General features: G+C 39.3%; 2 protein-coding genes across 2 annotated transcripts; one reads left to right on the forward strand and one right to left on the reverse strand.

Moving 5' to 3' along the window:
• Positions 1 to 2477: 2477 nt before the first annotated feature.
• rbm28 (RNA binding motif protein 28) lies at positions 2478 to 11911 on the forward strand. The gene is made up of 20 exons (XM_005752860.1): positions 2478 to 2825; positions 2964 to 3110; positions 3192 to 3292; positions 3377 to 3452; positions 3565 to 3657; positions 3770 to 3841; positions 3928 to 4021; positions 4118 to 4341; positions 4423 to 4489; positions 4605 to 4714; positions 4815 to 4888; positions 5342 to 5477; positions 6661 to 6725; positions 6858 to 7016; positions 7158 to 7307; positions 7494 to 7568; positions 7679 to 7808; positions 8028 to 8166; positions 8343 to 8460; positions 11451 to 11911. Exons 1-20 carry the CDS (start codon positions 2708 to 2710, stop codon positions 11583 to 11585), a joined length of 2283 nt encoding a protein of 760 aa, XP_005752917.1. The 5' UTR covers positions 2478 to 2707; the 3' UTR covers positions 11586 to 11911.
• A 733-nt stretch (positions 11912 to 12644) lies between these two features.
• Positions 12645 to 13493, reverse strand: lepa (leptin a). The gene is made up of 2 exons (XM_005752861.2): positions 13255 to 13493; positions 12645 to 13162 (listed from the first exon to the last, which is right to left on the reverse strand). Exons 1-2 carry the CDS (start codon positions 13402 to 13404, stop codon positions 12827 to 12829), a joined length of 486 nt encoding a protein of 161 aa, XP_005752918.1. The 5' UTR covers positions 13405 to 13493; the 3' UTR covers positions 12645 to 12826.
• Between the last annotated feature and the right edge of the window lie 1400 nt (positions 13494 to 14893).

The raw sequence follows: 14893 nt of genomic DNA on the forward strand, positions 1-14893 counted from the left end.
GGCACCCAAAGCGCTTTACAATTCCACTATTCATTCATCCACTGGTGGAGGCAAGCTACAGTTGTAGCCACAGCTGCCCTGGGGCAGACTGACAGAAGCGAGGCTGCCATATCGTGGCATCGGCCCCTCTGGCCAACACCAGTAGGCGGTAGGGTAAAGTGTCTTGCCCAAGGACACAACGACCAGGACAGAGTGCCTGGGGATCAAACCGGTGACCTTCCGGTTACAGATACGCTATTTTGCACAACATCTCAACGCCTTTGGAAATGGAGGGTTATACATGGAAGTTCCTAACTGTTCTTTGCCGCTCAAAAATACAATTTCCAAATCAAATGTGAACTTTGCTTGTTGCTTCGTTTTTTAAATATTTGAGACAAAATGTAAACAGTCCAAAGAATGATGTGAACATCGATGACCACAAGCATGCAAGCTCCAAGTGCTTCCATTTATGAAACACGACAGGTCAAGATGTGTGCTTGAGGTTTTACTGTCTAATGTTTGGAGTCATGTGTTTTGGTGCTTGCATTAATGAGTTCAGCTTAAATACAATCACTTGTTGCATATCTTTCAGATTTTGAGCTACTGGAGAGAGGGTGGTGGAAATTTTCTCATGTTAAAGACAAAAGGCTAATCATTAGAGTGATAAAGAGATTAATCATTGTTACACAAAATATTTTAGTAGTTAATTTGGTGGACAGCGCTGAACACACGGAACAAACAAAAGAGGGGAAATCAGCATAGTTTTAAATGAAACTTAATTTAACTTTAAATTAAAACTGGACATTTACTTTTCCTGCAGTAATTTACAAGTAAAGAAACTTGTTCCTTGCTTTAAAAAAACAGTTGATTCATGTGAATGAGCTTCAGGGTTAAACTGCTGGTCCGATTTTCAATTTCCTGCTGATGAGTACACCATGGTCTTTGCACTCAGAAGAAAATGCAATACTACTTGACACTGCTACTGCTGAAGTTTTGCTTTTTACACATTTTTACACAAAGCCTTGAAAGTGCCTTAAAAAGCACCACACTTGTTACTACCACCAAGTCTAGCAAGAACTAAGGTGATCACAGCAACACATTTTCATGAAAGTATATATTTGATTAATTTAGGTCAGTGTCTATGTGTGTGTGTTAAACTACTCTAAGGTGTTTGTATTCTCAATATTCTTGAAGGATGTGACCTACTAAAATTGGGAAAAGAAATCTTATTCAGTCATTTCTGTTAACACTTTTCATGTGAATGACTTGTAAGTTGAAGATGTTTAAGCATAACATGTTATACTTCTAACTCTGTGCAATAAAGATTTGTTTATCTTAACTTGAACCTGTGCAAGTATTTTTTAACTTTTCCTTTTTTGTCCAAGTTGATTACGAAGGGTTAGGAGTTAAAGCACCAATGTGATGAAATGCAATATTATTCTTGTTGTAAAGCACTGTACTCTTGCCTACAAAAATTGTTCTTTATAACTATGTGTACAACATAGTTTCTAACTAACTGGGGGTAAATGAAAAGTATGTATTTATATTAGGAGGTAATTATGCTTGACATTTAACCACCTAACCTCAGAACTGATTAGCACATTTAGACTTCAACCTATTCTACTATTGAAACAGGTGATAAGCAGGTAAAGAAATGAACCTTTGACCAATGCAATTAGTACATCCAGTCATTGTGATGTTTTTCCAGATATGGTTTGATGCAGTCGGTTTCTGTAGGGTAGGTACTGTACTTCTCCAACAATGTCATAGCCCAATGTGATTTTAAAACTGTAACACTAAAGAAGGGAATATCTTTTGGAAGAATGGTATTCAATCCTTTTAGTAGAGTTACAGGTTTTGAGAACTGAAGTGGCCCAATGCCTTAAAACCACACACTGTTTTCTTTACTGTAAATTTTTAGTTTGTACTGCACCTAGAAACTGATTTGAGCTACTGAAGACACCACCTGGTGGCAGAAGCCATGTAACTCACTCCCAGTATTATCATTACAGTTATGCTTTACTATCAGCACAAGACCCTAGAAATGATTAATCCAGTGTAATATAAGCATGACATAAAAACAAAACAATACTGAAATTTACAGAAGGATATAGGTAAATTATTGGTAAATTATATCTGTTAACCACAAGGGCCTCTTGTGGTAAGGAAATAAAGAAAATCAACAAAATATCAGTTGTTTTGGATTTGTGCTGTCATGGTTGGTAACCGCAATAGCTTCTTGTTTCTTGAAGTAATTGAATAACGGATCCTCATATGCTCCCTTTAGGCTTTCTGCAGGAAGCACCACCTCAATAAAACCGCTATTGTGGGAAGTTAAAGCAAATAGTAAGCATATGCAGGAAACTCAGTAATGGTGAAAACAAACATCAGACAGAAATGGTACTTCACAAAAAGAAGCTGAATTTTACTTTTATATCAGCTTATTTAAATTTAGATATTATTCCTACATTGAAACCTCCTGGACGATAGGTGGCGCACGTGACGAATGCCCTTCTGTTCTTTTTCAAAGATGGCTGCTTCCACATGTAAACATGCGACTTAAGCCCGTGGCTAACGACGTCCAAGTTAAACAGTTCTGTGGCGTGTATTCATGCCTCTGATAAGCGTGTTATCGAGAACTTAGACATTAGCTTCCTGTGGTGGATTTGTATTAAACTGCATTTCACTTTTTGAGTTGGTGCAGACGCCGTAAAGTTAGCAGTTAGCCATGGCGGCGCACACCATATTTGTTGGTTCTCTACCAGATTCAGCTTCTAATGAGCGACTCGAAGAAATATTCTCAGAAATTGGTCCGGTAAAGAAATGCTTCGTGGTCAGAGATAAAGGTACTGTCGTGTATTCGAAAGAACCATACAATAATAATGGAAAAAGTCGTACGAAAGTAGAATTAAATTAAAACTGCAAACATAAACATATTTATGTACATAACAGATATTGGTGGTGTCTATTTATTTTTCAACCAGAGACAGAAAAATGTCGAGGGTTTGGTTTTGTCACATATTCCATGGAGGAAGATGCACAACGAGCCTTAAAAGAAATTAAAGAATACGACGGGGAGAAGCTGTCCCTGACAGTCGCCAAGAGTAAAATCAAAGACAAAAACAAGAAAGGTTCGTATGAAGACATGTTCCAAAACGGGCAATTAGGAGAGTCCTGTGTCTCCATGGTAACCTTGCACTTATGTCATTTAGCACCTACAGAGGCAGTCACTGCTCCAAAGGAGAATCAGCAGAAAGGCTCCAAGAAAAAGCTACTGAAAGCAAGACTTATTATAAGGAATCTCAGCTTTAAGGTACAGTATGTTTCATGATTACTAAATGTCACAGCTCAGAGCACACTGACAGAAACCTTTGCTAACACACACCATGTGTTACAGTGCACAGAGGATCATTTGAAAGAAGTATTTGCAAAGTTTGGGACGGTTATTGAGGTCAAAATCCCCCTCAAACCTGGTAAATACATATGTTTCTTAGCAGATGTATACATAAGTGAGCATGTTGAAGTATTGCCAGACTTTGGAGTGGATTGATTCGTTATGAGGTTGATTTTTATGCTTTTTCATAGATGGAAAGATGCGTGGATTTGCATTTGTCCTGTTTAAAAAAGTGCCAGAGGCATCAAAAGCACTTAATGCTATGAACTTGAAGGAGATAAAAGGTAAGTGAGTGAGACCGTTGAGTTGTGTGCTTAAAAAAAAGCTCATTATGACTTGTTACATTGTTACTTTGACATTTCTTTTTTTTTTTAAATGTTGGCATTTAATCTCCAGGCCGACCTGTAGCAATTGACTGGGCTGTACCAAAGGACAAGTTTGTTACTACACAGCAGTCCTCAAATTCAGGTAGTTAAATGACAAAAATACTGTGTGCTCTAGTTCCAGAAGATATAAAGCTTGTTGTCATTAACACAACTTTTTTTTCTTCATAGCCAGTACAAATCCAGAAGAAGCAAATGCTAACACTGACAGTGACACGGACGATGAGGATGTAGAAAAGAAGAAAGCTCCACCTGAGAAGAAAAAGTATGAACCTCAAACATGCATTCCTCTGTTTATATGCCATGAGTGTTAAAAGGTGATTGACTACACTGGTTATTTTTGCTCCACATCTGTCCACAGTGTCAGTTCAGAATCAGCTGTGAAGCATACAGAGGAATTCGAATCAGGTGATGAAGATGGGAGTGAACAAAGCAGTGAAGTGAGTGATTCTGATGATGAAAAAGATGAGGAGGAAGAGGATGATGATGATGGGGAAGAGGAGGATGATGATGAGGATGGAGAAAGCCTTGATTCAGATCATGATGATGGCAGTATGGATGAAGAGGATGAAGAAGATAAATTAGGTATGGATAGTATAACATATTTAATATTTCCTTTCCTTTGAAGTTGTTTTCATACATTCTGTATTTGGCTTTTATCCGTAGCTGAGAAAAAGACCTCGAAAAAACAGCTTCCTTCAGATGTGAAAGAGGGCAGAACGGTTTTCATCAGGTCAGTGATTTTTCCTCCTACTCAGTCCTGAGCCAGGTTTGGTTTATTTTTCAGTTTATTTTACTGAGACCCGTTTCTTTTGTTTTTTTAAACACCTACATTTAAACCAATTTAGGAACCTGTCATTTGACACGGAGGAAGAAGACTTAGAGGAAGTTCTCCTTCAGTTTGGAGAACTTAACTACATAAAGATTGTTCTCCACCCAGATACAGAACATTCAAAAGGTCAGTTGACAGTCCTCGAAAGTCCTTAAGTGAAACACTTGTGTCTAATAGCTGTTTGGAGAGAACCAGTTCACTTACTCTTCTGTGTTATTGTTGGCAGGTTGTGCCTTTGCTCAGTTTAAGACTAAAGAGGCTGCAGATAAATGCATAGCTGCATCACAGGAGGAGGCAGAGGTAATATATAATCAAGTGTAATGTACATGATGTTTGACTTATTGTGCAATCACACGCTGTTTAGATGGAGCCACTTCTTGGGAATTTGGCCTTTTAATGTTGATGTTTTTAAATTGGAATGTGGAAACAGCATGGGCAGAATTGGTACAACACATTGATAGCTCTGAGTGGCCAATGTATATCTATGTATTTTTATTCAACATATTAACTGATAGTAACTACTAATAAATAATTTTTCTAATTATTTTTTGTCAAGCTACATAGAGGGTAATTTAAATGTTATTAGCTTGAAGCAAAATGTTTTTACTAATCTGTCACTTGTCCAACTGATGTTTGAACACTGTTATTACAAATTTCTTGTGTATTCACCCTTTTATAGCGTCACTCGAGTCTCTTTTGTGTAATAACCCTTGTTGTAGACAAGCCTTGCAAACATTTGTATGTTTGATGCAGGATGGTGGTATCCGTATACATGGCAGAAAGCTGATGATTGTTGCAGCAGTGAGCAGAGAAGATGCCGTGAAGCTGAAGGTCGATAAAAAGAAGGTCGAAACGGGCACGAGGAACCTGTACCTGGCCAGAGAGGGATGTGAGTAATCATTTATCTTATGTGCAGCTATATGCTATGTGGCCACTTCATTAGTTAGACTTTGCTAGTACCAGGTTGGACCTCCTTTTGCCTTCGGAACTGCTTTAATTCTTCATGGCACAGATTCAACAAAGTGCTGGAAACATTTCTCAGAAATTTTGTTTCATATTGACATGATAGCATCACGCCGTTATGCAGATTTGTCAGTTTCACATCCATGATGGGAATCTCCTGTTCCACCACATCCCAAAGGTGCTAGAGCAGCAGTTTGTGAAACATATAGACTAGCCCATCTGGCTCTAACAACCATGCCTCATTCAAATCACTGAAACCACATTTCTGATGCACCTGAAGTGTAGGTTTTAGCAGCAGGTTTGATTTTTGGTGCCTAGTGCAGCACGGTGGCTGACACAGCACTGTTGTCTCACAGCAAGACGGACCTGGATTCAAAATCAGCGCCTGGCCGGGGCCAAAGACACGCACTGAATGGTGGTGAGGTTAACTGGTCATTGAATGTGAATGCTTCTGTCTTGCTGTGTCAAAGTGCCCATAAACCCTTCGCAGTGGTCGCTTTACTTACTGCCGCGGTGTCATCACCTAGATGCAGTCATTTATACCTGCAGTTAAGGTGCAAGAAGCTGCTGCAGTGTTCTCCTAAGCGATGGGTGTTGCCACTCAGTTATAAGTCAAAACAGGAAATCAAGGGTTCTTTCCACAAACTCTGAAGTTTTCAAACAGTCGCAGCATCTCCCTCTGTGTGTCAGTATGTCTCTGAGCTTGTGTGCAGGATCATTAAAGTGGAGGTAAAAATTGGCACAATTGTACAGTCATGTCTTCAACCCAGCTGCGACAATTGTGGTGCAGCACACAAAGTTACAAAAAAACAAGAGGTCTGGCGACCTGTACCATGCATCCCGCCTCTCGCCTTATGGTAGCTGGGAGGCCCCACCCCTGGATAAGCAAAAAGAGAATGGATAGATGGATATCCTTGATTGACGAACTGTGTTGTCGAACTATTGTTTTGAAGCTACAGCGAAAGATATCATCACAGTGTTTTCTTCAGCTTGTTATCTTTCCTGAGGGACAGCCTAAATGAGGCTTTAGAGGGCATGAAAGGAATTTGCACTGGCTCCATGTAGCTAAATTGCTTTTGAATGTTATTGTCTTTCACCTCAACTTTCAGTGATTCGTCCAGGAACCAAAGCTGCTGAGGGTGTACCTGAGACAGACATGGTCAAAAGAACCAGAGTAAGTACATTTTTGATAAACAGTTCCACTCGCAGGATGATTTCTGTTGTATAATAATGAATCTTTCACTTGCTCTTTCTAATTGCTTCCATTTTGAGTCATTATTTGCTGTTGCCTTTTTTTGTTTCTTAGTTTGAAGAAATAAAGAGGACCAAGCTTCGGGACATAAACGTGTTTGTGTCAAAGACTCGCCTGTGTGTGCACAACCTGCCGAAGTCAGTGGACAGCAAAAAACTCAAATCACTCTGCCTTCAAGCTGTGAAAGGAGTAAAGGGAGTTCGCATCACAGAGGTGAGACTACACCATTGGGCTTGACGTAGATTGTTATTTTGTCACAGTTTTGTAAGGAAAAAAATGTTTTGTGCCCAGCAGGGGGTGTTGTGGTAATTTCTTTTCTCATGCCTGTGTGAAACCAACTGGTTCTCTTTTTAGTGCCGGGTCATCTATGACAAGAAGCCCGAGAAGGGTCAAGTGATGGGACAATCGTTAGGCTATGGCTTTGTTCAGTTCCAGGATCACGAACATGCTCTCGCCACGCTTCGCTACCTTAACAACAACCCTTACATCTTTAGCTCACAAAAGGTACAGAAGTGCCAAAATCAGTGGCAGAGGGTTTGAGAAGCGGCACTATTTTAGCCTCTTTTCCTCTTTGCATTGTGGTTAATTTTTTCATTTTATGCACCAAATTCTGTTTTCATATTTCTTTTCCTGGCCCACAAGCAGTCTCGGATTAGTCAGGCATAAGTGTTTTTTTGTGTCATTTTGCAGAGACCCATTGTTGAGTTCTCCCTGGAGGATTTAAGAAAACTCAAAATAAAAGAAATGCGGCAACAGAAAAGCAAGGTACGTTTGTACTGATCTGCGTGTTAGTTGCAGCTTAAAGTATCTTTGGAAATTCTAAAAACAAGAAGAGAGCTTTTTAATAGGAAGTAAGCGTGTGTTTATTTTTGCAGGAGTTTTTAAAAAATCAGGCTAACAAAGGAGGAGTGAAACCCAAGTCCCAAACAGCCGGAGATGGAAAAGGACCAGGGAAAGGTGGGAATAAAGCACAATCCTCACTGAAGAAAACGGCAGAGGAAAAAAGTAAGAAAAGATTATTTTTGTTATCATTTAGTATCTTTGATCACTGGATATGACGGTTTATTAGAGGGGCGTGTCACGAGTATCACACCTTTTGGTGCGTGATTGAAAACAGCTGCTCTGACACATAAATGTGCTTTCTTATATTTAATACTGTCAAGTTTACTTTTTATTTTATTCTTCTTTAAATACTCCATCTGTGCATTTTTCTATATTTATCAGATATCCCTGAAGGCCAGAAACAAGACCAACACTTTTCAGGCTTCCAGACCACACCTGAGGTTGAACACGTAGATTTGCAGAATGGGAAGAAACGAAAGAAAGTGCTGCCTTTGCCTTCCCATCAGGGACCAAAGATCAGGTGTTGTTTTTACTACTTTAAGTAGTTGCCTGTCTTTTCCTCACCGGTCACTTTGTACTTCTGAAAACAAAGGCTATAACAAAAATATTTTAGGTGTATGTGCCCAATTTCACAAATTAAAAACTAGAAGGACATACTGACCGTCACTCCACAATGGGAACTTTCATCCTTTGCAGATCACGTGACAAGAGAAAGCAGCAGAAAGCCCCCCCGCCTAAGAAAGCCAAGCCTGGATCAACCAGGAAGGAGCGACCGAAGCGACAGATTGAGAAGCCCACACAGCCCAGAAACCAGGTTTGCAAATTTGGTGTTACATGTGTTTATTTGTAATCTTGAGTAATAGTCACAAAACATTGTAGAGTAAATAGCACCTACGGATTGATGGCAGAATACTTAAAGTAGTCATTCTTAATTTTAAAACACCAAAGCCGTAGGTATTTAGGCCATTTTACTGCACTTTTTACACTTTAAAAAGTTCTTAAACCTGAAGAAATTTGAAGGTAGAGAAGACGCTTAACTCAAAATGTGTTTCTTGCATTGTATTTAATAGAGCTGATGCGAGTGAAAATTTGTAAACAAAAAAAAGAAATTTTTCCAGTTTAAGGACAGTGGGGACATTATAGCAATGTGACCGAAAGCCACATGACGTCACGTGTATACGACACAAACAACACAACAAAGGAAGGTTGTCGAGGGGATGATATACTTGCTTCTCCGTCTATGCCCTTTTGTCAGACTCGGGCTAATGGTGTTGAATTTGTGTAGATCTTTCTCTTGTTGCTGGGTTTGAAAAATTACAGTTTTGATGTTTGTGAAGGAGTCGCTCTAATTAGTCATCAAGTAGTGGTGCAACGGATCACGGTTGATCCGTAATTCGAACCAATCCCACTCCAAGGTTCTGCACACACGTGATCTTTGGCTCACGTGCGTGAGTATGTGTATGGTACGCGTGGTGGGTCTGTCAAGAGATAGTTATGGCCAGCGCTAGCGGTCCAAGCTAAAGCTATTACAAAAGCTATTGGGGTGTTTAGCTGCAGACTGGAGGCCGTATTCCGTTGTGCAAAACAAGGGGTGATGAACGTGCTTGAGCCACGCTATGATATCCCGTTGCGCGTCCACTTTAGTGGCAAGATCGTTCCAAGCATGTATGAGCAGGAAAAGTTTAAAGTTATGGCTGAACTGTCCCAGGCATCTTCTGTTGCCCTAACTACTACAAATGGATGGACCTCCAGGGCAACGGGAAGCTACGTGACCGTGACAGCTCATTATATCACAGCGGAGTGCGATATAATGAGCGGTATGTATTATTGTAGGGTCTACCTTACAATATAAAGCGCCTTGAGGCAATTGTTTTTGTGATTTGGCGCTTTATAAATAAAATTGAATTGAATTGAGTGGTAGATACAAAGCCCTATACTGCCCTATAGTGAACCATAATTTTTTTTAATAATTGCGTGGAATGAGTCTTGAGTTGAATGTTTTTAACAGGCAAAAAATACTTCAATAAGTAAATAGACAAAAATTTAACATTTACTTTTTTACTTTTTTTGCTGCTCCGAAAATTGATCCAATCCGTGACTTAAAACCATGATCCAATCCGAACCGTGAGATTTTTGATCCATTGCACCACTATCATCAAGTGATGCCATTGACTGGCTAATCGGTGGCATGTGGTCTGTTGAGGTCAGATTTTCAGATGGACTCAGCTCAGCTCACCAGGTACTGCTACCATAAAAACTGAGTTGAACAGAATGGAGTAGGTACTAGTGGAAAAGGGAGAGTGGAAAGAGGTGTATGAAGTTGCAATGCTCAGTGCATTATGGGAAGCACCCCAACAGCTTTGGCTTGTTGGACTGTAAGGGAGGATTCAGGACATTCTGATAAGGAATTACAGTAGTCCTGCCACGTTTTTCATTTCACTCTGAGACAGGATGTTTCTAATTTTAGAGATATTGCACAAAAATTGCAATAAACCTGAAACACACTGCATAAATGTTATAAATTGATTTGCATGTCATTGTGTGCAACTCTCATTAACTCAGCCAGATTACAATCAGTCAGTCAATTACATTCTCCTCATCTCAACTATGTGTACAAAGCAACTGGTAACGCACATAATGTCTAGAAATCTTGCAGTGCACACAACATCCCCTTGCTCAACATCCCCTTGCTCATGTACTGGTCCGTCTTACGTTTTTCAGTGATATAAAATGATTCAGAGAAGTCTTGGGAGTGAGTGCTGTGGCCAGATGTCAGTCTAATAGAAAATGTGTGGAGGGAATTTTAAGTTTCGATTTGAAAAGCGGCAGCCAGGAAATCTGAAGGGTTTAGAGAGTTTCTGTAAAGAGGAGTGGGCTAAGATGCCTCCAAAAATGATGTGAGACCAACAAGAAATGTCTTATGGCTTTCCTTACGAACAAGGATTTCTCTACCAAGTACTTATTCATGTTTTGCTTGGAGATCTAATACTTGATTCACTTCATTCATAGTCTTTTTTTGGTGGATTTTTGGTTGATATTCTGTCTCTCTCTCTCTCTGCAACACATGAATGTCAGGGAGCTAATATCACTGTCAGTTAAAAGAAAGATTAAAACATCAAAATTTAAAATGATTTAAGTGACAAAGTGTTAACGATCCGTATTTGCAAGAAATCAAACTTTTCCTCTACCTTCATCTTTGTGTTGGTTAATGTTGATAGAAGCTTACTGTTTCATGTATTCATTTTGTCAGTACAGTCTCTGATAACAGCTTGAATTGCAGTATTTTTATATTTATTTTTATATAATATTATTTTGGAAAATTACAGAAAAGGTCCTGACAGCTGAATACCCAGTTTTCTGTGATTATAAAGCAGAAAGATTCTGTTCATTTGTACAGTGTATGTGTAAAATAAATTTCTGTTGTACATAATTGAAAAAAAACAAACAAATTTTCTTTGGTGTATATGAATGGCTGTGGTGGAGGTCTTAATCAGTAGGATAATAATACAGTTAAAGATCCAAAATTTATGTCCTCCTTCACATTTTCTAAAGACGTCTAGTGGGGCAGATTGGAGTCTTTGCTTGGCTGATTACGGCCCCGTGTTATGTTTGATATCCCTGACTTGGAGTAGTCACACTATATAAGTGTTACTAACTGTTAGTTAGTACACTGCAGTTACATTACTCATATGGTCTGTCAGCAGTACTGCTAAACTGTTTTTTTTGTTTTTGTTTATAAAATAATAAGCTGCTTGTTTTATTGTCCTGTAACACCACATGACATTTTGTTTTGTGTCTTTTCAGAAGGTTAAAACGGATAAGAAGCATTTCAAGCAAAAGCACGGAGACCGCTTTGAGAGCCTGGTGGAGCAGTACAAGAAGAAACTGATGGGCAACAGTGGCGCCAGCATCAAAAGAAGTAAATGGTTCGATAGTTAACTGTGCGTTTTTGTGTACATGTGAGAATGTGTGTGTGTCTGTGTGTGTGTGTGTGTGTGTGTATGTCAGGTTAAGTTCCGAAAAACAGGAACTCTATATTTGGCATTCTGTGTGAGGTTTGAGAGTACAACAGATTTTCCTAGAAGTTGGTTTTGTGTCAAACTGAAAGTAAACTGTACAGCTTGATGCCCACATGCCGAACCTCATTCATTCTGTCTGTTTGTTTACTCTTTTAACCAGCGAAATAAACCTATGTAAGGATACATTTTTGTACATGTACCTGGATTTTAAGGAGAAAATAAAGCGTTGTATTTTGTTGCGACTCACATTTGTCGTGTTGAAAGATTTATTAGTGTCTTACGATGGTTTTCCTTACGCTCGCTTTTCTCGTGTTAGTTTTTATCAGCAGTTAATCATAAGCCGATAGCTCTGGGAAAACACTTCCCACTCATGTCCCCTGACTGTACAAGTGTAGCAAGAGATGAACACCCACGATGAAATTATACATTAACCTGCTGTACGTGCCTTTTTCACTTCATCCTGATTATTCTGATTTCATCTTAAATCCACTAGACAAAAGTGAGAGAACTTCACACAACACCAAAAATCAGTTTGTTAAAAAATGTATTGATATTTTATTGCAACAAAAATAGTGCCAGCTGCATAGCAAAATAACGTGTCATCCGTGGATATAAATGGACATTTTTGGAAGATGTGATATTGCACTGAAGTAAAGTTTCTCCTCCCCAATTCTTCCAGCTCTCATGCAAACATCATGCGGCTTTCTTGGCAAGTTTCAGGATGATTGTCAGGAATTTCCAAGGATGACATATCCTCCAGTTTTAATGCTACACTGCTGAGTCAGCTTGATGACTGGCTTAATGGGAAACACATTCTTCACTCAGAGCTCTTTGTTGACACAACAGCAGTGTCATAGTACAAACCTTGTAAACAGCTGATTTACTTTTGTGTCATTTAAAATTTCTCCTGAAACATTTGTGTTGCTGTGGTAAAAAAAACATTATTTTACAAAATACATATCTTCTAATTGCCATATATAAATAAATACACAGTGTATATAAATAAGTGCCTGTTCAATAATAATTTCAGTTCAAAACATTATCAAGTTTTCAACGTGGACAACTCAGAATGTTAAGTCAGGCATCGCTGATGGAGACTTTACAAATGTTGTCCAACAATCAGGGCGATAGCTTGGAAATACTGGTCCTGATGTACATCCTTCAGCAAGTCTCCAGCTGATCCAGGTTCTTCAGCAGCCGATTTAGAAACTCCTTCACTCTCATGAGCGCCTCGATGCCCACGGTGTGAATGAATTCTTTGTGGCTCTGTAGCTCTTGCAGTGGCCCTGGTACTTCAGGCTTTGGTCGCTGTTGGCTGCAGTGCCTCTGCCTCCACGGATCAATGTAGCCTGTCAGTGAAGAGATGTCGTACTTGATCTGGGAGACCCCGTTAAAGGTGTCCGAGATCAGGCTGTTGTAACCATTCAAGACCGTCACTATGGAGGAAGTTCCATCCAAATCATCAGTAGGTGGGTTGAGAGTCCAGTTAACTGGGACCTTTAATTGGGAGGCGAACGCATTAGGGTTAATAACACATCGACTCTTTCAAACACTAAAAATTCTGTCTTTGTACACAGAACTATAGCTACCTGTATGTCTTTGTCCAGCCTAACCAGCAGCTGTTCAGCCATCCACTTCACTTTTGATTTCATCGTCACTACTTCCACTGGCAAAGGAGCTGCTGTGCCCATGCTTAAAGCTTGAAACAGAGAAAACAGGAGCACCAGACCGTAGTCCATAGCGTTGTGTATTTCCACTGTTGTAAAGAACAAAGAAAGAAGATGGTGTTCCTATGAGAGGAATGGAAAATTAAACGATTAGAGATAAAGAATCCTTTTCTTTCTTTCTCTTTCACTATATCATCTCACTAAAAAAGTTCCTATCTATATTTAATCACATTATAGATGTTTGTACACATGCTTCCTGCCAGTAATTTACTCAACCTCTTTGGTGCAAATATTTGTGATAGAGACACCTGTGAATTTCTGTCTGTATAACAGGTACAAAGATCACTGATTTTGGCTCCTGCAATTAGTCTCTCCAGTTTTCCAAAATGTTACCAAAATTCCCTGAGAACAGTAAAAGAAAGTACAAGTTTCCTTTACACCCTTCAAACTTTAACTTCAGTTAAAACACATGTAACTAATAAGCAAGAATTTCTCTATAAAAACTTTTGTCGCTGACATCCTTCACTACACATTTTAAATTGAATATAATCAGAAAGCTGCACTCATGAATGGAGAAACCACAAGTCTGATAGTTGACACAGACTTAGAAACAAAGACATTCGCCCCTGTGAGATTAAGGTGAATGAGCCGTGCAAAGAGGAGCAGAGAGTTGACCTTACCTCGGTTTGGTGTCTGCGAGTATGCCACTGTCAGGCTCCATCAGGACATCTTATACTGCAGAGCTGTTGACTCATCTCTTACTCACCTCTCTCTCCGACCCCCCATTCCCCCCGCATCCGCCCCCTCAGTTACCTCTCCTTATCATGCCCCCAAATCTGCTGGTGGTACTGCATCAGACAGGGAGAAGTTGATGATGACACATTCATCATTTAGAGAAAAGTCTATGAGTTGCTTTGAGTGATAATGAAGTAATTTTATTACTTTCTTACCTCTTGGAGACATTCGTCATTTTTTTGTCGAACATGTGTATATCCATACATATATGCAGACTTTAAGGTATCGCAGCGTCCAAGGTGCAAAGAAACTTTTTACTGCTTGACTCACTGCATATGTCATATCCTGCACTGACACAGTGTAATTTTATGACATTGCATCATATGAGAAATTCCACTTTTGAATTTACCAATAAGCAAGAATATAACTGAAAATAATAAAATCACCCGTTTTAAATGGAAAAGTGAGGCAACAGAGTGGATTTTCCTTGTGAACTTGTTTGATAACTTCAGAAATGACTTAGAATGTAACCAGATCACTGTGTGATTAAGCAGTAAGATCCAAAATAATAAATAAAACCAAACACTGCAACTTGAATAAGCTGTTCAATGCACCTTGGTTCATGTTTATGTGAACATTATAATCTTTAAAGCCACTAAAGCAGTGTGGCGATCGCAGAATATTCGAGGTAGCAATTATGCTGGAATGTATTTAGTGTGACTGACAGTCTGTAGCAGCTTTCAGCAATTACACTTTCATCCATCAAATTACAATTCAGATCTTCAACGCACACCTCCGGCAGAGCTTCAACAGCATTCCGAGGGAG

This window comes from Pundamilia nyererei, unplaced genomic scaffold, assembly GCF_000239375.1.
Source record: "Pundamilia nyererei isolate P.nyererei 1_Seehausen unplaced genomic scaffold, PunNye1.0 scaffold00386, whole genome shotgun sequence".
Lineage (NCBI taxonomy): Eukaryota > Metazoa > Chordata > Actinopteri > Cichliformes > Cichlidae > Pundamilia > Pundamilia nyererei.